This window comes from Callithrix jacchus, chromosome 22 (genome assembly GCF_049354715.1).
Source record: "Callithrix jacchus isolate 240 chromosome 22, calJac240_pri, whole genome shotgun sequence".
NCBI classification, from domain to species: domain Eukaryota; kingdom Metazoa; phylum Chordata; class Mammalia; order Primates; family Cebidae; genus Callithrix; species Callithrix jacchus.
The window spans coordinates 45,670,166-45,690,540 of NC_133523.1; the positions used below are offsets into that span (position 1 = coordinate 45,670,166).

A 20,375-nucleotide genomic window follows, 5' to 3' on the forward strand; every position below is an offset into this window, starting at 1 on the left:
GTGAATCGAAGGTCGCGACGGAGCGTGTGGGTTTCCCTTTGTTTAGATTCGGTCTGGGATTCCCAGCCACCCCGCTCTTCTGTACCCGGGATCCGAGGGTCGACAAAGACCTTGAAATCCCCGCATCTCCATTCACGCCCAGTAAATTCAGGCGTCTCCGTGAGAGTCGGGCGGTCGCTTCCTCGTGTGGTTAAAATCGCTCGGCGACGGGCCCTGTGTCCGGTCGTTCTGCCTTGGGCCAGGTAAACACGGATTTTCGAGACTTCTTTTCTCAGGGAGAGCAGAGAGGAAGCCGAGATAGGGAGGGCAAAAAACAGGCGGCCGTTTATGGAAATTGGGGGCAAAGACGGGACACAAAGAGGAACTAGGGGCAAAACAAATTGCCGTAATGGAACAGAACACGTGGAAGAGGGAAGAGGGGGAGAAACAGTAGGATAGGAGAGGGTCGGGAAAATGAGCCAGTGCCTAGGGGTAAAATGAAGTGGAGAAAGCAGGTGAGAATGAGAGAGATGTGCGCAATGAGGGAGGGAAACATACTCATGACAAGAGATGGGGACCCTGAGTGCAGGTGAGTGATGAGTTGGTTGAATATTACGATTAAGTAGTGATATACTGATTTCTCTCATTGTAATCTTGTAAATATAAAATGCATTTTAAAAATGCAGATGAAGATGAGACTTGCAAAGTTCCTGCCTAGAAGGCAGGTGCATTTTATCATTCTTGGCATCACAGGTTAGCTTCCATTCACAATCCCTATTCAGCCAGAGGTCAGTGACTTGCCTCATTCAGGTGTAGGTGAGTGTGTAAGATAGAAGGGAAAACCAAAGTGTTTTTCCTACTCTTATAGTCAACACAGTAGCGAACACCCAACACAGAATGCCACATCTCTGGTCACCAAAATGTGTGGGGATTATTTCCCACCAACAAGCAATTCGTCAGACACCACTTGGGTGTTCTATAATTTAAGTCAATTTCACACTTAACACTCTATATGGAGTTAGCATCAGATTCTACAGCTCGAGAGCTGCGTTCCACATTGCTCCTACTTCAAGTGCCACTTGCAAGTCCAGGGTTGGGACCACAGCCTTGTGACCAATTAGTCAACTATAAACTGGGGAATTTTGCTCACATTTTGTGCATTTGCTAGAGTGGTTCACAGAACTCAGGGAAATGTTTTGCTTCGTTTCATCCCTTTGTTACAAACAATATTGCAGAGGATACAGAAGAACAGCCAGATGGAAGAGCCTTCCTAGTAAAGTAATCAAAACGAGGGACTTTTGGACCAGGCATAGTGGCTCTCGCCTGTAATTCCAGCACTTTGGGAAGCCAAGGCGGGCAGATCACTTAAGGTCAGGAGTTCATGACCAGCCTGGCTGATATGGTGAAAACCCATCTCTACTAAGAATACAAAAATTAGTATTCATGGTGGTGTTTGCCTGTGGTCCCAGCTACTTGACTGAGGCACAAGAATCTCTTGATCCCAAGAGGTGGAGGTTGCATTGAACCAGGGTGGCGCCACTGCACTCTAGCCTGGGCGACAGCGAGACTCTGTCTCAAAACAAAGCACAGGCTCTTGGAAACCACGCTTTTGCTGTTGTTGTTGCCCAGGCTGGACTACAGTGGCACAATATCTCAGCTCACCACCACCTCTGCCTCCCGGGTTCAAGTGATTCTGCTGCCTCAGCTTCCCCAGTAGCTGATATTACAGGCATGCGCCAACATGCCTGGCTCATTTTGTATTTTTAGTAAAGATGGGGTTTCTCCATGTTGGTCAGCCTGGTCTCAAACTCCCAACCTCAGGTGATCCCCCTGCCTCGGCCTCCCAAAGTGCTGGTATTACAGGAGTGAGCCACTGTGCTCCGCCAGAAACCATGCTCTATTTGTTTGTTTGTTTTTAAAAAATAGAGACAAGGTTTCACCATGTTGGCCAGATGGTCTCGAACTCCTGACCTCAAGTGATCCGGCCCGCCTTGGCCTCCCAAAGTGCTGGGATTACAGGCATGAGCCACCACACCCGGCCTGTGCTTTTTATCTGCATCTAAACGCAGGGGCGCTCTTGTGGGACTGCATCTTTAACCTGTGGGATCTTTGCCTGCCTCCGGGTAGACAGTATCAAAATTGAGTTAACTTGTGGGATACACAACTGTGAGTGTACCACAGAACTGGTCAGCATGGGCTGGACGCGGTGGCTCACGCCTGTAATCCCAACACTTTGGGAGGCTGAGGTGGGCGGATCATTTGAGGTCAGGAGTTCGAGATCAGCCTGGCCAACATGACAAAACCTCATCTCTACTAAAACTACAAAAATTAGCTGGACACGATGGCATGTGCCTATAATCCCAGTTTCTTGGGAGGCTGAGGCAGGAGAATCGCTTGAACCCAGGAGGTGGAGGTTGCGATGAGCCAAGACCATCCTAGGTAACAGTGACACTCCGTCTCAGCCATGGGGGAAAACACACATTTTGGTAACAAGAGGCGTAGTATTCTGTGCTGAATATGAGTGTAGTAAAAACAGGTTTTTTTTTTTTCTTACCTCAACCAGTAAAGGGAAGAGACTTGGCCCGTCCACTGGTCTCAGGGCCTGTGATATCTACTCAGTAGCAACGGGGAATGATCTGTCTCTGCTCCTGGCTGCTGCTGATCCTGAAATTGTCCACCATCTGCCAGCCCCACTCACAATCTCAGAGTGGGATGACATGTTTCCTCTAAGGTGTTACTGAATTTTTTGTCTAGGAAATTATTATTATTATTATCATTATTTTTTGAGACGGAGTTTCGCTTGTTACCCAGGCTGGAGTGCAATGGCGCAATCTCGGCTCACCGCAACCTCCGCCTCCTGGGTTCAGGCAATTCTCTTGCCTCAGCATCCGGAGTAGCTGGGATTATAGGCATGCGCCACCATGCCCAGCTAATTTTTTGTATTTTTAGTAGAGACAGGGTTGACCGGGATGGTCTCGATCTCTTGACCTCGTGATCCACCCGCCTCGGCCTCCCAAAGTGCTGGGATTACAGGTGTGAGCCACTGCACCTGGCCCAGACTGGTTTAAAACTCCTGAGCTCAAGTGATTTTCCCACCTCAGCCTTCCAAAATCTACCCAGATGGAGGCATCATTCATTCAAATACACTCCTACACAAAATAAAAGTTTTATTTTCCTTCTACTCTTCTATCTTTAAAACAAAAAAATACTACATTAACCATATTTCTTCCTATAGAAAGTACCCCTCTTCTGTGCTTCCAAAGCTCTGGAATTACAGGGATGAGCCCCTACACCAGGCTTAATACAGTTTATAAAAATTATTTTTTTGAAACAGAGGCTCGTTCTGTTGCCTAGGCTGGAGTACAGTGGCGTGATCTCAGCTCACTACAACCTCCACCTCCTTGGTTCAAGCAATTCTCCTGCCTCAGCCTCCTAAGTAGCTGGGATTACAGGCATGCACCACCACATCCCGCTAGTTTTTTGTATTTTTCATAGAGACGGAGTTCCACCATGTCCAGGCTGGTCTTGAACTTCTGAGCTCAGCCAGTCTGCCTACCTTGGCTTCCCAAAGTCCTAGAATTACAGATGAGAGCCACTGCACCCGGCCAGTCCCACTCTAATTTGCCCAGGAATTGAATCATCTGTTTTTCCAGTATGTCTAGGCCATGCAGTCATCCCTCAATATCAAAGGGATTACTTCCACAACCCCTGAGGATACCAAAATCAAGTGATCTTCAAGTCCCTTATATAAAGTTGGGTACCGCAGTCATACACTGCATAATGACATTTTGATCAACAATCAGATCTGTGATGCTGGTTCCATAAGATTACACTGGGGCTGAAAAATTCCTGTTGCCTAGCGACGTCGAGCAGTCATGACGTCATAGTCCAGTGCGTTCCTTGTGCCTGTGTTGATGCTGGTGTAAACAAACCTGGGTTGTTACCAGACAGCTTTAGCCTGGGTGTGGGTGAGGATGACATTGCGATGGTCCTAGAGGGGGTTCATGAGAAATGAGCGAGGAAGTTGTTGGAAATGATAGAACAAGTAGCTGAGGAAGAGGTAAGAGGATAGGAAAGTGAAGGAGAAGAGAAAAAAAAAAAAAATCCAAGAATTTCACAGTGAAGGGTTTAGCAGAAGCTTATACAGACCTCAACAAGCTGCTTTATTTTTTTGAGACGGAGTTTCGCTCTTGTTACCCAAGCGATTCTCCTGCCTCAGCCTCCTGAGTAGCTGGGATTACAGGCGTGCGCCACCATGCCCAGCTAATTTTTTTGTTGTTGTTCTTTTTTTGAGACGGAGTTTGACTCTTGTTACCCATGATCTTGGCTCACCACAACCTCCGCCTCTTGGGTTCAAGCAATTCTCTTGCCTCAGCCTCCTGAATAGCTGTGACTACAGGCGCGCCTCACCATGTCCAGCTAATTTTTTGTTTTGTTTTGTTTTGTTTTTGAGACGGAGTTTCACTCTTGTTACCCACGATCTCGGCTCACCGCAACTTCCGCCTCTTGGGTTCAAGCAATTCTCTTGCCTCAGCTTCCTGAATAGCTGGGACTACAGGCACGCGCCACCATGCCCAGCTAATTTTCGTATATTTAGTAGTGATGAGGTTTCACCTTGTTGACCAGGATGGTCTCGATCTCTTGACCTCGTGATTCACCCGCCTCGGCCTCCCAAAGTGCTGGGATTACAGGCTTGAGCCACGGCACCTGGCCCAAGCTTCTTAAAAAGTTTGAAAACATGAACTTCAACACCAAAAGGTGTTTATTTGTAATTACGTATTTTGAGACAGAGTTTTGCTCTGTCCCCCAGGTTGGAGTGCAATGGCGCGATCTCGGCTCACTGCAACTTCCGCCTCCTGGGTTCAAGCCATTCTCCTGCCTCAGCCTCCTCAGTAGCTGAGATTACAGGTGCCTGCCACTACGCCCAGCTCATGTTTGTATTTTTAGTAGAGACGACATTTCGCCATTTTGGCCAGGCTAGTCTCGAACTCCTAGTCTTGTGTGATCTGCCTGCCTCAGCCTCCCAAAGTTCTGGGATTACAGGCGTGGACCACCGTGCCCAGCCCCAAAAGGTGTTTATTAATAGGAGAGTTCATGGTTCATTATCTGCTCACAAGAACATTTAGGAAGAAAAAATAAGCAAGCAAGCAAACCACTACGGATATTTTTCTTCTTCTCTCTCTCTCTCTTCTTTTCTCTCCTACTCAGCTGACTTTCAGATTCACTAGAAGAGCCTCAGGCAAGTTCTTCAGGAGGTATCCAGAAGAAGGCATTGTCATCCCAGGAGATGACAGCTCCGTCCATGTTGTTGCCCCAGGACCTTCCAGTGGGACAAGATGTGGCACTGGAAGACAGTGACATTGATGACCCTGGCCCTGTGTAGGCATAGGCCGATGCATGTGTGTGTGTCCTGGTTGTTGACAAAAAAGCTTAAAAGGGGAAAATAAATTTTAAATGAGAAAAATACTTTTTTAATATTTTATTTTTTAAAAAGTTTAAAAGGGGAAAGTAAATTGTAAAAGACAAAATATTTTTGTACAGCTATACAATGTCTTTTAAGCTAAATGTTACTGTAAAAGTCAAAAAGTTAAATTTAGAAGTTTATAAAGTCAAATATTGACGGTAAGCTAAGGTTAATTTGTCATTGAGAAAAACATGTTAGTGTAGCCTAAATACACAGTAAGTATGTAGTATGTATTTTATTTTTTTAGCTCTTATACAGAAGAATGTGTGTATGTATGTTTGAGACGGGCTTTCACACTGCCGCGCAGGCTGGAGTGCAGTGCCGTGATCCTGGCTCACTGCAGCCTCAACATCCTACGTTCAGAGGATCCGCCCACCACAGCCTCCTGCTTAGCTGGGACTACAGGTGTGTTCCACCATTCCTCAACTTATTTTTGTATTTGTTTTTTGTAGGCACAGGAGTCTCGCCATGTTGCGCAAACTGGTCTTGAACTTCTGGGCTCAAGCAGGCTGCTTGCCTCGTTCTCCAGACGTGCTGGGATTGTAAGTGTGAGCCACCACACGTGGCTGAGTATTCAGTATTCGTAAAATCTACAGCAGTACACAGTTGTGTCCTAGGCCGTCAGATTCTGTCACCACACGCTCACTGACTCCTCCAGAGCAATTTCTAGCCCTGCAAGCTCCATTCATGGTAAGTGCCCTATACAGATGTACCATTTTTTAAACATTTATGTCATATTATGACTGTACCTTTTCTATGCTGAGACATGTTTTTATTTACAAGTACATACCATTGTGTCACAGTTGGCTATAGTATTCAGTACGCAACATGATGTATAGATTTTTAACAATAGGTTATACCATATACTCTAGATGTGTAGTAGGCTGTACCATCATGGCTTATGTAAGTGCGGTCAATAATGAAATGGTCTGAAAATACATTTCTCAAAACAGGTCCCGTTGCTAAGCAATGTATGACTATATTTGCATTTAAACCACACACATCCTCCCATATACTTTAAATCATCTCTTGATTACTTATAATAGATTAATGAAACTTATAATGGATCAATGAAATTTACAAATGCAAATTTACAAATTTACAAATGAAATTTACAAATTTATAAATGGTTGTTATACTTTGTTGATATCTTCTGTTATATTACTTGCTTTTTTTTCTTGTTTTTTGAGACATTTCAAGAGTCTCTCTCTGCCGTCTAGGCTGGAGTGCAGTGGTACGATCTCGGCTCACTACAACCTCCGCCTCCTGGGTTCAAACGATTCTCCTGCCTCAGCCTCCTGAGTAGCTGGGATTATAGGAGTGCTACCACACCTGGCTAATTTTTGTAGTTTTTAGTAGAGATGGGGTTTCACCGTGTTGGTCAGGCTGGTCTCGAACTCCTGACCTCGTGATTCACCCCACTCAGCCTTCCAAAGAGTTGGGATTACAGGTGTGAGCCTTTGAGCCACTGCGCCCGGCTCTCCCCCCCGCCCCCCCGTAGTTAATTCACTCTGTTGTTTGTTGAATCCCTAAATTTGGACCCTAGAAATACTGAAGGCCGACTGTAGACTCTATCTGCCTATGAGTCATTTAATAGTCTTCTTTTGGCTGGGTGTGGTGGCTTACGCCTGTATTCTCAGCACTTTGGGAGGTCAAGGGGCATAGTTCACCTGAGGTCAGGAGTTCAAGACCAGCCTGGACAACACAGTGAAACATCTCTACTAAAAATACAAAAATTAGCCAGGCGAGGTGGCAGGCGTCTGGAATTCCAGCTACTCGGGAGGCTGAAACAGAAGAATCGTTTGAACCCAGGAAGTGGAGGTTGCAGTGAGCCAAGATCACTCCATTGCCCTCCATCCTGGGCAACAGGAATGAAACTTTGTCTCAAAAAAAAAAATAGTCTTCTTCTTGATGTGGTCCAACTTTTGGGGTATCTCAGTCCTTTGTTTAATCATTATTTTACTTAACAGTATCCCCCAAGCACATGGATATTGAGGCTGGCAGTTTGGATATGTCAGTGAGAAGCTGTCACATCCATAATTTAAGTGCAGTAAATAGGGTTCAGTCCTGTTTGAGGTTCTGGGTATCCACTGGGCATGTTGGAACATATCCCTCGTGGATTAGGGGATTCCACTGTGTTGTGTATCTGGCACTGAGCACCAAGGCTCTCTGTCCTCCGTTTGTGAGGGATTACATGAACCTGGGATCCACAGAGAGGGGAGGGAGCTGTGCTCTGCATGGGGTCTGATCAGGGCTGAGTCTGTGCCCTGAATGGGGCAGCTCAGTCCAGCCCAGCTCCCCACTGCTGCAGCATGTGTGTGGGTTTCCAGGAGGGGAGCAAGTCCTGAAGAAAAGAGTAAAATCTTCACTAGTTTTTGTAGGAGTTTCTTTTTTTTTGAGACGGAGTTTCGCTCTTGTTACCCAGGCTGGAGTGCAATGGCGCGATCTCGGCTCACCACAACCTCCGCCTCCTGGGTTCAGGCAATTCTCCTGCCTCAGCCTCCTGAGTAGCTGGGATTACAGGCACGCGCCACCATGCCCAGCTAATTTTTTGTATTTTTAGTAAAGACGGGGTTTCACCATATTGACCAGGATGGTCTGGATCTCTTGACCCAATGTATAATATTCTTAAATTTTCTGTCATATGTCACTGCTTTATTAACAAAATAAATCAGTAAATTCCATTGGGCTTTTGCTAATACCTACATATGTAAATTTTAATGGACAGAAGTGTATTTATAGGCCAGGGTTAGTGGTGTATGCCTATAATCCCACCTTTGTGGGAGGCAGGGGCAGAAGGATTAAACACTTCCATTGAACTCAGGAGTTTGAAATCTTTCTGGGCAACCTAGTAAAACCCCATCTGAATTTTTAAAAATACTAGATATATATTTTTGAATGTGGGTATTAGAGATAGGAGTCAAAGTTTCTGTGTTTTAATGATCTGCCATTTTTAATGGCTTAATATCTAAAAATGTTTATAAACTAAATTGAGTACAATTTATACATTTTTAGTGTTGCAAACAATGTGGTCATCATTTTAGGGACACTTGACATTCATGGATGTGGCCATAGAGTTCTCCCAGGAGGAGTGGACATGCCTGGACCCTGCACAGCAGGCTTTGTACAGGGACGTGATGCTGGAGAACTACAGGAACCTGGTCTCCCTGGGTGAGGACAGTGTCCCTTCAGAAGCCGGGATCTGCTCTAAGCCAGCTTTGCATTTTCTCTTGTGTGCCTGTTGGGAGCCCCTAAATTGCTTAACTGAGTTAGAAACCTTGTTGACTCAGAAATGAAAAGCTCTATTGGGCCAGGTGCGGTGGCTCAAGACTGTAATCCCATCACGTTGGGAGGCTGAGGCAGGTGGATCACGAGGTCAAGAGATCGAGACCATCTTGGTCAACGTGGTGAAACCCCATCTCTACTAAAAACACAAAAAATTAGCTGGGCATGGTGGCTCACGCCTGTAGTCCCAGCTACTCGGGAGGCTGAGGCAGGAGAATTGCCTAAACCCAGGAGGCGGAGGTTGCAGTGAGCCGAGATCGTGCCATTGCACTCCAGCCTGGGTAACAAGAGCAAAACTCTTGTCTCAAAAAAAAAAAAAAAGAAAAGAAAAGCTCTATTATGCTCTTTGGACTGGAAATGTCTCCTTTCTTCAGATGTTCTGCCCCCTTTGTGATACGTCACTGGGCGGCACCCGATGACCGGTTCTGTCTTTTCTCCCTGTGCTGACAAGTCAGTAGTTCTGGGAAGAGGTCTCGGTGGCTGCGTATTACAGTATTCCCTACGCACTCAGACGGAGGCTGTCTGTGGCTGAACTTGTGAAATATTTTTCTTTCTTACTTTTTTTTTTTGAGACAATGGCATGGTCTTGGCTCACTGCAACTCCCCCGCTCCAGGTACAAGTGATTCTTCCGCCTCAGCCTCCTGAGTAGCTGGGACTCCAGGCTCGTGCCAGCACACTCGACTAATTTTTGTATTTTTTTTTTCTTTTTCGTGTTTTTTTTTCTTCTTCTTCTTCTTCTTAAAATTTTTAAATTACAGCCTCAAGCAGACTGAATTTTTTGTATTTTTAATAGAGATGGGGTTTCACTATGTTGAGCAGGCTGGTCTCAAAGTTCTGACCTCATGATCCACCTGCCTCGGCCTTTCAAAGTGCTGGGATAACAGGCTTGAGCCACCGTGCCCGGCCGCAAGGTTATTCTTCATCCATCTGTAATATCCTCTCTTATGTAAACATGGGGCTTGGATTTTGGAGATGCCCCAGCACATCTTGGTTCTTTCTTTTTATAAACAGGAATCTGTCTTCCTGACCTAAGTATTATCTCCATGTTGGAGCAAAGGAGAGAGCCCTCGACTCTTCAGGGTGAACTTAAAATAGTAAAAATTCAAGACGGACGGGAACGTATCAGAAGTGTGACCGCAGGTAAGAGCTCGGATGGGCAGAGTGGCAGCTGTGGTTTTTATTTTTTTATTTTTTGAGACAGGGTGTTGCACTATCACCCAGGCTGTGGTGCAGTGGCAATCATAGCCCACTGCAGCCTCAAACCCCTAGCTAGACTCAAGCAGTCCTCCTGCCTTGGCCTCCCAAAGTGGTAGAATTACAGCCACATACCTTGCAAAGCCATACAATTGTTTTTTGAGATGTAGTCTTGCTCTGTTACCCAGGCTGGAGTGCAGTGGTGTGATCTCAGCTCACTGTAACTTCCGCCTCCCAGGTTCAAGCGATTCTCGTGCCTCAGCCTCCCCAGTGGCTGGGTGTACAAGCGTGTGCCACCACACACAGCTAATTTTTGTATTTTTAGTGGAGAAGGGATTTCACCATGTTGTCCAGGCTGGACCTCAAGTGATCCGCCTGCTTCGGCCGCCCAAAGTGCTGAGATTACAGACATGAGCCACCACGCCCGGCCGAGTGTGTCTTTTTTTTTTTTTTTGAGAAAGTAAAAGAGGGAAAAGAAAAAAAGGGAAAAAGAGAAAAAGAGGGAAAAAGAAATATTACATCATTCCTGAAATAGGTATTAATAATGGCACAATCTGAGCTCACAGCAGTCTGCCTCTCTCAGGTTCAAGTGATTTTTGTGCCTCAGCCACTCGACTAGCTGGAATTACAGGTGTGTGCCAGCACACCTGGTTAATTTTTGTATTTTTAGTAGACAGAGGATTTCACCATGTTGGCCAGGCAGATCTCGAACTCCTAGCCTCAAGTGATATCCACCCACCTCAGCCTCCTAAAGTACTGGGATTACAAGCATGAGCCACTGTGCCTGGTCTGGACATTATTACTTGAATTATTACTTGAATCTCGCAAAAGACAGGGATCCTCTGTCTTCTTCTGAACCCCCAGGAGTTTGTGTATAATTCTGTTTGACAGCATCCCAAAATGTTGGGGTTCGTGTGTTTTTCTTTGTCATTTTTTCTTTCTGTTTTTTATAGCTGATATTTTGAGTATCCTATCTTTAAGATTGCTCATTCATCTCTGTGTCTAATTTAGTCTGCTGTTGAAACCGCTAGTAAATTTTTACTTGGTTGTATTTCAGCTCTAGAATGTTTGGTTTTTGTTTTTGTTTTTTAAGATGGAGTTTTGCTCTTGTTGCCCAGGCTGCTGGAATGCAGTGGTGCAATCTCGGCTCACTGCAACCTCCAAGTCCTTGGTTCAAGCGATTCTGTTGCCTTAGCCTTCCAAGTAGCTGGGATTACAGGTGCCTGCCACCATGCCTGGATAATTTTTGTATTTTTAGTAGAGATGGGGTTTCACCATGTTGGCCAGGCTGGTCTCGAACTCCTGACCTCAGGTGATCCACGCACCTTGGCCTCCCAAAGTGTGGGGATTACAGGCATGAGCCACTGCGCCCAGCAAGAATGTTTGGTTTTTAAAAATTAGTTTCTGGCCAGGCTCAGTGGCTCATGCCTATAATCCCAGCACTTTGGGAGGCCGAGGCAGGTGGATCACGAGGTCAAGACCATCGAGACCATCTTGGTCAACATGGTGAAACCCCGTCTCTACTAAAAATACAAAAATTAGCTGGACATGGTGGCGTGTGCCTGTAATCCCAGCTACTCGGGAGGGTGAGGCAGGAGAATTGCCTGAACCCAGGAGACGGAGGTTGTGGTGAGCTGAGATCGCGCCATTGCACTCCAGCCTGGGTAACAAGAGTGAAACTCCGTCTCAAAAAAAAATTAGTTTCTTTTACTGATAGATACAACCTTGGTCATTTTGGAAAAAAAAAAAAGAAAAAAAAAATGGTGTGTCTTTTGCTTGATATTCTCTATATTATTATGTATTGTTCTCCTGAATTCAGTTACTTGTCTGTTCCTTAGCAGCTGGGATTACAGGCACATGCCCACATGCCCAGCTGGATTTTTTTGACTTTTAGTAGCGATGAAGTCTTGCTGTGTCACCAGGCTGCTTCTGAACTGCACTCACACAGTCCTCCTGCCTCAGCCTCCCAAAATACTGAGATTACAGGCACGAGCCACCATTCCCAGCCTCCTTAAACGTCTTAAGGCATTTGCTTTAAGTATTCTTCAAGTAATTCACAAGATTACATGTTTTTAGGTTTGGTTTCTGAAGATTTATACATTTATTATTATTTTGGCCTTTTAGCCATATTTCCCCATCTTTTTGTAGGCCTTGTACCTCTCATTTTAGGTTTGGTAAAACTAAACTACTTCTTTCAGTTGTTTTATGTAAGAATTGTGGCCGGGCGCGGTGGCCAAAGTCTGTAATCCCAGCCCTTTGGGAGGCTGAGATGGGTGGATCACGAGGTCAAGAGATTGAGACCATCCTGGTCAACATGGTGAAACCCCATCTCTACTACAAATATAAAAAATTAGCTGGGCATGGTGGCGCGTGCCTGTAGTCCCAGCTACTCAGGAGGGTGAGGCAGGAGAATTGCCTGAACCTGGGAGGCGGAGGTTGCGGTGAGCCGAGATCACGCCATTGCACTCCAGCCTGGGTAACAAGAGTGAAACTCCGTCTCAAAAAAAAAAAAAAAAAAAAAAAAAAGGAAACCTTTCCCGAGTAGCCTATTATAGAGAGTGTGGGGACCCCCAGTCCTTTTCTGGGGATGTGTCTTTCCTAGCTTTATGCATATATTATACTATTACTAATGTCCATACAACTGCTCTTAAATGTCTTATTTTCTCTAAGGGGCTCATCCCTGCTTTTTTTTCTTTTCTTTTTTTTGAGACGGAGTTTCGCTGTTGTTACCCAGGCTGGAGTGCAATGGCGCGATCTCGGCTCACCGCTACCTCCGCCTCCTGGATTGAGGCAATTCTCCTGCCTCAACCTCCTGAGTAGCTGGGATTACAGGCACGTGCCACCATTCCCAGCTAATTTTTTGTATTTTTAGTAGTGACAGGGTTTCACCATGTTGACCAGGATGGTCTCGATCTCTTGACCTCGTGATCCACTCACTTTTCGGCCTCCCAAAGTGTTGGGATTACAGGCGTGAGCCACCGCGCCCGACTATCCCTGGTTTTTCTGAGAAGCTTTCAGTTTCTGTTCTATTTCTCTGCCCTTTATCTTTCTCAACGTCACCATAATCCTTCCGAGTCCTGCAGATTCCCCACTGCTCCAGTGCATCAAGTCACCCCCTTGTGTTTTCAGCTTTCATAATGTGACACACAACGTATACCGATACTTTTTTTTTTTTGAGACTGAGTTTCACTCTTGTTACCCAGGCTGGAGTGCAATGGCACAATCTCGGCTCACTGCAACCTCCGCCTCCTGGGTTCAAGTGATTCTCCTGTCTCAGCCTCCCAAGTAGCTGGGATTACAGGCCGGCGCCACCATGCCCGGCTATTTTTTTTGTATTTAGTAGAGACAGGGTTTCACCATGTTGGCCAGGATGGTCTCGATCTCTTGACCTTGTGATCCACCCGCCTTGGCCTCCCAACGTGCTGGGATTACAGGCGTGAGCCACCGAGCCCAGCCATATACCGATAATTCTAGTGTCTGAGTTGGGTGGGACAGATTCCAGTGCCTCCACCAGACTGTAAACATGCCAGAATCATGGGTTTCTGTTCTACTCTTCCTTGCTTTTCTAGGGAGAAGCTGTATATTAAGAAGCAATGCAGGAAACAAGCCTATTAAAAATCAACTTGGATTAATCCTTGAGTCACATCTGCCTGAATTGCAGCTGTTTCAAGCTGGAAGGAAAATTTACAGAAGTAATCGAGGTGAAACGTTCACAAACCATAGTTCCTCAGTTTCACCACTTCAAAAAATTTCTTCTCATTTCACAACACACATTTTTAATAAATACAGAAATGGTTTGATTGATTTCCCATTACTCCCACAAGAAGAGAAGGTAGACCTTAGAGGAAAATCTTATGAATGTGAAGGTGGCAAAGCCTTTAGAGTGTCTGGAAGCCTGACTAACCATCGAGTAATCCATACAGATAAACCTTACCAATGTACTAAATGTGGCAAGGTCTTCAGTCGGAATTCACACCTATTAGAACATTGGAGAATTCATACTGGACAGAAGCCTTACAAATGTAGTGAATGTGACAAAGTGTTTAATCGCAACTCAAACCTTGCTCGACATCAAAGAATCCATACTGGAGAGAAGCCTCACAAATGTAAGGAATGCGGCAAAGCATTTAGAGAGTGTTCAGGACTTACTGCCCATCTTATAGTCCATACTGGAGAGAAACCTTATAAGTGTAATGAGTGTGGCAAGAACTTTAGGCACAAATTTTCTCTCAGCAATCATCAGAGAAGTCACACTGCAGAAAAACCTTATAAATGTAAGGAATGTGGCAAGGTCTTTAGTCTGCTTTCATACCTTGCACGGCATCAAATAGTTCATAGCACAGAGAAGCCTTATACATGTAATGAATGTGGAAGAGCATTTCGCAAGCGTTCTGGCCTCATGGCCCATCTTCTCATCCATACTGGAGAGAAACCTTACAAATGTAATGAATGCGGCAAGGTCTTTGGGCGCAAATTATACCTAAGCAACCATCAGAGAATTCATACTGGAGACAGGCCTTACAAGTGTAATGCATGTGGCAAGGTCTTCAATCAAAATCCACACCTTGCACGACATCGGAAAATTCACGCTGGAGAGAATTCGCTGCGCCCCTTCCAGATGCAATGAATGTGACAAAGTCTTTAGTTAAAATTCATACCTGGCACAACAATGGAAGACTCAGGAGCAAAGCCTTACAGATATTGTAAAATGTGGCAAAGAATTTAGTTTCCATTCAAGCCTTATTACCCATCTGTTGATCCACCCTGAAAGGAAACCTTACAAATGTAAAGCTGATGACATATATATCAGTAATATATAAAGAGAGAACAGGGCTGGGTACGATAGCTCACACGTGTAATCCTAATAGTTTGGGAGGCTGAGGCGGGCGGATCATGAGGTCAGGAGTTCGAGACCAGCGTGGCCAACATGGGGAAACTCTGTCTCTACTAAAAATACAAGTAGTGGCACATGACTGTAATCCCAGCTACTCGAGAGACTGAGGCAGATCACTTGAACCCGGGAGGCACTGGGATTACAGGTGTGAACCACCATGCCCAGCCTAGTTTAAATTTTTCTTAGTGTGAATGCATACATGCTTTTTACCAACATTGTTTAATCTTACCTCAGGAGGATAATTTATAGCACAGATAATGTCCCATTAGGATTTGAAGATTGAAGCAGCCAGAACTGTGTCGTGTGAGTGTGTGAGACATAACATACACTTGGGTGCACATACTTCGGTAAGTATGATTTTGAGTAATTACATGTAGTACTCGCGTCGTTCTTTGTATGCTGGAGTAGGATGCTTGCTTACGTGGGGAAAGTGAAAAATCAGTTTGTGAGTAGCGGTGCCATTTCAGCCTTGTACACCCTCACGTGTACACCAGTGTTCATGAGCATGCCCTGTCTTATGTTTCTGTGTGCCCCTTTCTTGTGTACCCAATAAGACCCATGGTGTGCACCTTCATTTTCGTGCAGCAAAAAGAAATAGTAATACAACAAATAGTATGAAATAAGGTATGGGCTTGGGGGTAGAAATGCTGTAACATAATTTCTTTTTGTACCTGTACTCTGTGACGTAATATGGAAGTATTCATGTTCATCCGTCTTTGAAGTGTAAGCACGCAGGGAATTTTGTTTGGGTGAATTAACTAGAAACTTCGTATAGTCACCCTCTCACGTGTTTTGGTGATACGTTAACTAGAAACTTCCTACAGTCACCCTCTCACATGTTTTGGTGATACATTAACTAGAAACTTCATACGGTCACCCTCGCGAGTGTTTTGGTGATATGTTCACTAGAAACTTCATACAGTAGCCCTCACAAGTGTTTTGGTGATTTGAACTTCTGACCACTCTTCTGGAACTTGTGTAAGTCTCCCTGAGGGTTGGCGTGGATATTGAGAATGATGACACCATACACTGACGTGGTCTGAGAGTGTTCGTTAATAATGAGGCTTTTTGGCAAAAGCAGGGTATACTTTTCCACCTGGTCCAAAAGTGGCTTCAGGGAAGTGAGATAGGTGACTGGCTTAGGGGTGTGCCCACTTGTTTGAAATTCCAGTTGGTTCCAGAGGAGTGGGCACTGGGGCTTCATTATGATTTGACCAGATCCACATAGTAGGAAGAGGGAGTGAGAGGTGTACACGGTGTGAGTGTTCAGACATAACGCAGGCAACTCTAGTGCAACACTGAGTATTTCCTCTCGAAACTCCTGCCAGCGTGGTTAGGAAAGACCCCAGTTCTCTTCATGGTAACACCTTACTCTATTCCTTTTATGGATGCAGATAGAGGTCTCATTGCACAATATCACTGTTGAAATGCTTGTGAAATAGAGTTTAGTAAAATTACCTAAGGTTTTTTTTTAACAGTAGTTCAATGAAAATCATTCTGTGGAAGTGTTTATAATAAATATCATATAATTTTATAATACCTAATTATAGAATAAATATGACATAATTTTGTAATGTATTACCTAATAAATGACAATTTGTCATCTATATTATACAATAAATACAATTTTACAACAGCATTTTTCCAAAAGCTATGGATAGGTCATTTTCAGATTATGGGATTATGCAATGTATTCCATGCTTCACTTTAAATTGTAGTAAAATTATATTTTTTGTGTGTATATATATTTTTACATTTTTTCATATGTTGCATCCAAATTCAATGTTTACTACATTTCTACCGGGCGCGGTGGCTCACGCCTATAATCCTAGCACTTTGGGAGGCCGAGGGGGTGGATCACGAGGTCAAGAGATCGAGACCATCCTGGTCAACAAAATGCAACCCTGTCTCTACTAAAAATACAAAAACTAGCTGGGCATGGTGGCGCGTGCCTGTAATCCCAGCTACTCAGGAGGCTGAGGCAGGAGAATTGCTTGAACCCAGGAGGTGGAGGTTGCGGTGAGCCTAGATCGTGCCATTGCACTCCAGCCTGGGTAACGAGCGAAACTCTGTCTCAAAAAAACAAGAAAAAAGAAACATTTCTTCTCTGTTGCTCTCGTGAAAACGTTACAGGACAAATAAATGAGGATGTTGATTGGAGACAAAATTTTGTGACACAAGACAGCATGGTGGCATGACCCTGTAGTCCCAGGTACTTGGGAGGCTGACGTGGGAGGATCACTTGATCCCAGGAGGTCCAGGCTGCAGTCAGTGAGCTGTGATTGTGCGACTGCACTCCAGCCTGGGGGACAGAGTGACACCGTCTCAAAGAATTTGTGACATGAGTGTCCCATAAGACAATGGCAGTTACAGACTAGGTTTAAAATCAATATGAAAAAATACTTTTACTCTGTTGAAGACTTCAAATCATGTGAAGGGATTCCAGCCCTTTATTATTTTCAGATTTTCTGGATGTTCTGGCTTTTGGGTTTTTGTTTGCTTGGTTTTTTTTTTTTTTTCTTTTTTTTTGGCATTTCATAATATTGAATAATCTTGTCAGTTATCTACAAAATGCCTTGATAGGAAATATATTAATCCCATGTATCAGTGTAGGGTAATTTCACATTGTTTGTTGAGTCTTCCAATACCAGGATGTTACATATGTGTCTATTGGGTCTTTTTTCAGGATTTTGTAGTTTTAACATAAAAGTCCTGTAAGTGTTTTGTTAGACTGACACATATTTCTTCAACCATTTTTACTGTATTTTTTTTTTTGAGATGGAGTTTTGCCCTTGTTGCCCAGGCTGGAATGCAGTGGTACGATCTTGGCGCACCGCAACCTTTACCTCCTGGGTTCAAGCAATTCTGCTTCAGCCTCCCGAGTACCTGGGACTATAGGCACGCGCCACCATGCCCAGCTAATTTTTGTATTTTTAGTAGAGACGGGGTTTCATTTTGTTGCCCAGGCTGGAATGCAGTGGTTCGATCTTGGCACACTAAAATCTCCGCCTCCCAGGTTCAAGCAATTCTCCAGCCTCAGCCTCCCAAGTAACTGAGATTACAGGCACCCAATACCAGGCCCTGTTCATTTTTTGTACTTTTAGTAAGAGACTAATTTTCACCATGTTGGCCCGGCTGGACTTGAACCCCTGACCTCAGGGATTCAACCGCCTTCGCCTCCCAAAGTGCTGAGATTACAGGTGTGAGCCACTGTACCCGGCCCTTGTATCCTTTTTCTACTGACCCTTGTGATCATATCATTTTATTAGAGAAACCAGGGCGAACTTTCATCTCAAGATCCTTAAGTGATCACATTTGCAAACTCTTAGCACATAAACTAACCCAGACTGTGTGGATGGAAATAGGGACATCGGTTGGAAGGACATGATTCATTCTATCATAATTATCATACATTCCGATAATGGATATTCTATTATATCTTCCTTTCTGGTATCATATTTATATGTCTTTTTTCCTTTATTTCACTGGCTACGTGCCTAATACTGTGTTCAGTAGAGTAACTTGCTATAGTCTCAATCTCTTGAAATATTTTCAAATGTGAAACATTTAAGTTTTTTTTTCTTTTTTTTGAGACAGAGGTTCGCTCTTGTTACCCAGACTGGAGTGCAATGGCGCGATCTCGGCTCACCGCAACCTCCGCCTCCTGGGTTCAGGCAATTCTCCTGCCTCAGCCTCCCGAGTAGCTGGGATTACAGGCACGCACCACCATGCCCAGCTAATTTTTTGTATTTTTAGTAGAGACGGGGTTTCACCTTGTTTACCAGGATGGTCTCGATCTCTTGACCCCGTGATCCACCCGCCTCGGCCTCCCAAAGTGCTTGGATTACAGGCGTGAGCCACCGCGCCCGGCAGGTAGTTCTATTTTTAAGTTTCTGAGATCCCGCCCAGGCGGGAGTGGATTGGCCCGGATCTGGGCTCACTGCAGCCTCCAACTGATGGACTCAAGCGATCCTCCCGCCTCAGCTTCCGGGGTAGCTAGGACCACAGGCGAGCGCCCCTACGACCGCCTTAAAATTAATTTTAATAGCAGAAATTTTTGTGGATCTTATCACCAACCGAGTTTCCCCGCCGGGGCACGATCTGTTTTCAGGAAACTGAGTTGCTGCAGAGTCCAAGGCAGGTCCCGCCTCCAAACCCGAGGAGCCGGGAATGAGGCGAAGAGAAGCGCAGTCCCCGCCCAATCCCGCCGGACCTGGCCTCTCGGCTGCGCGCGCAGTTTCCTGGAGACCCGGAAGCGGATTACGTGGAGTGACCGTTATGCTGCGGCGTGTGAGTTTCCCTTTGTTTAGATTAAATCTGGGATGCCGGGCCGGGCGCGGTGGCTCAGGCCTGTAATCCCAGCACTTTGGGAGGCCGAGGCGGGTGGGTCACGAGGTTAACAGATCGAGACCGTCCTTGTCAACATGGTGAAACCCCGTCTCTACTGAAAATACAAAAAATTAGCTGGGCGTGGTGGCGCGTGCCTGTAATCCCAGCTACTCGGGAGGCTGAGGCAGGAGAATTGCCTGAACCCAGGAGGCGGAGGTTGCCGTGAGCCGAGATCGCGCCACTGCACTCCAGTCTGGGTAACAAGAGCGAAACTCCGTCTCAAAACAAAAAATGAACAAAATCTGGGATGCCGATTCCCTTCTCGCTTCTATACCCGGCGTTTCCGGGGACACAGAGACCTTGAAATCCCCGCACGGTTTCCTCCTCCCCGAGTAAACTCAGACATTCTAAGAGTCCAGCAGTCACTTCACTTTTTTTTTTTTTTGAGGCGGACTTTTGCTCTCGTTACCCAGGCTGAAGTGCAATGGCGCGATCTCGGCTCATCGCAACCTCCGCCTCCTGGGTTGAAGCAATTCTCCTGCCTCAGCCTCCCAAGTAGCTGGGACTACAGGCGCGCGCTACCGTGTCCAGCTAATTTCTGTATTTTGAGTAGAGACGGGGTTTCACCTTGTTGACCAGGATGTTCTCTATTTCTTGACCTCGTGATCCACCCGCCTCGGCCTCCCAAAGTGCTGGGATTACAGGCGTGAGCCACCGCGCCCGGCCGATTTTTTCTTTTTATCACGTTAATATTGATTAAACGTCATATATTGATTGATTGATTCTTCTCACAACCCAGTTTGGACAGAACATTAAATTTTAAATGATTAGGCTGGGCGCAGTGGCTCACACCAGTAATCCCAGCAGTTTGGGAGGTCGAGGCAGGCAGATCACGTGAGGTTTTTGTGGGATGCATTTGTATTTTCATTGTTTTAAAAAGTGTTAGTTTAATAATTCTTAATTTTTTTAATTGACTCGCTGTTAATTCTGGAGTATGTCTCAAGGAAGCTGAGTAGCTGAGGGACAACATGTTTAATATAAGTGTGAAAAATGGTTATTTCTTCTGAGACGAGGGGCCTCTGGTTTCTAGGAACAGACTTTGAGAGTTACAGCTTTAATTACGGCAGGGAGGCTCAGGGAACTGTAAAAGAAAACGTTCTTTTCAGCCTCACCCAGTGCCCCCTGTGCTCAGCAGTTGGGACAGTAAATGGGATGAGCTGCAGGATTAC

General features: G+C 45.2%; 2 protein-coding genes across 6 annotated transcripts in view; both read left to right on the plus strand.

The window, feature by feature from the left end:
• ZNF610 (zinc finger protein 610) lies at positions 1-15,164 on the plus strand. 3 transcript variants are annotated; one of them, XM_035283760.3, is made up of 6 exons: positions 1-242; positions 5,188-5,358; positions 5,896-6,133; positions 8,488-8,614; positions 9,741-9,869; positions 13,493-14,550. In XM_035283760.3, the coding sequence occupies exons 3-6, from the start codon at positions 6,131-6,133 to the stop codon at positions 14,548-14,550; spliced, it is 1,317 nt and encodes a 438-aa protein (XP_035139651.1). In that variant the 5' UTR covers positions 1-242; positions 5,188-5,358; positions 5,896-6,130. The 3 variants fall into 3 exon arrangements, with proteins under 3 accessions (XP_035139651.1, XP_008986804.1, XP_017823505.1); XM_008988556.5 differs by lacking the exon at positions 5,188-5,358 and having other exon boundaries at positions 13,493-15,164; XM_017968016.4 differs by lacking the exons at positions 5,188-5,358; positions 8,488-8,614.
• LOC100389414 (uncharacterized) overlaps positions 14,392-20,375 on the plus strand; it is a 20,462-nt gene continuing 14,478 nt past the window's right edge. Inside the window, exons 1-2 of one of the 3 annotated variants that reach the window (XM_078361224.1) lie at positions 14,392-15,164; positions 18,929-19,107. In XM_078361224.1, coding sequence (XP_078217350.1) covers positions 18,988-19,107 — 120 coding nt within the window. In that variant the 5' untranslated portion in view covers positions 14,392-15,164; positions 18,929-18,987. Of the gene's footprint in view, positions 15,165-18,414; positions 19,108-20,375 lie in introns of those variants that run through there. The other 2 variants (XM_078361225.1, XM_054249284.2) reach the window with 2 other exon arrangements.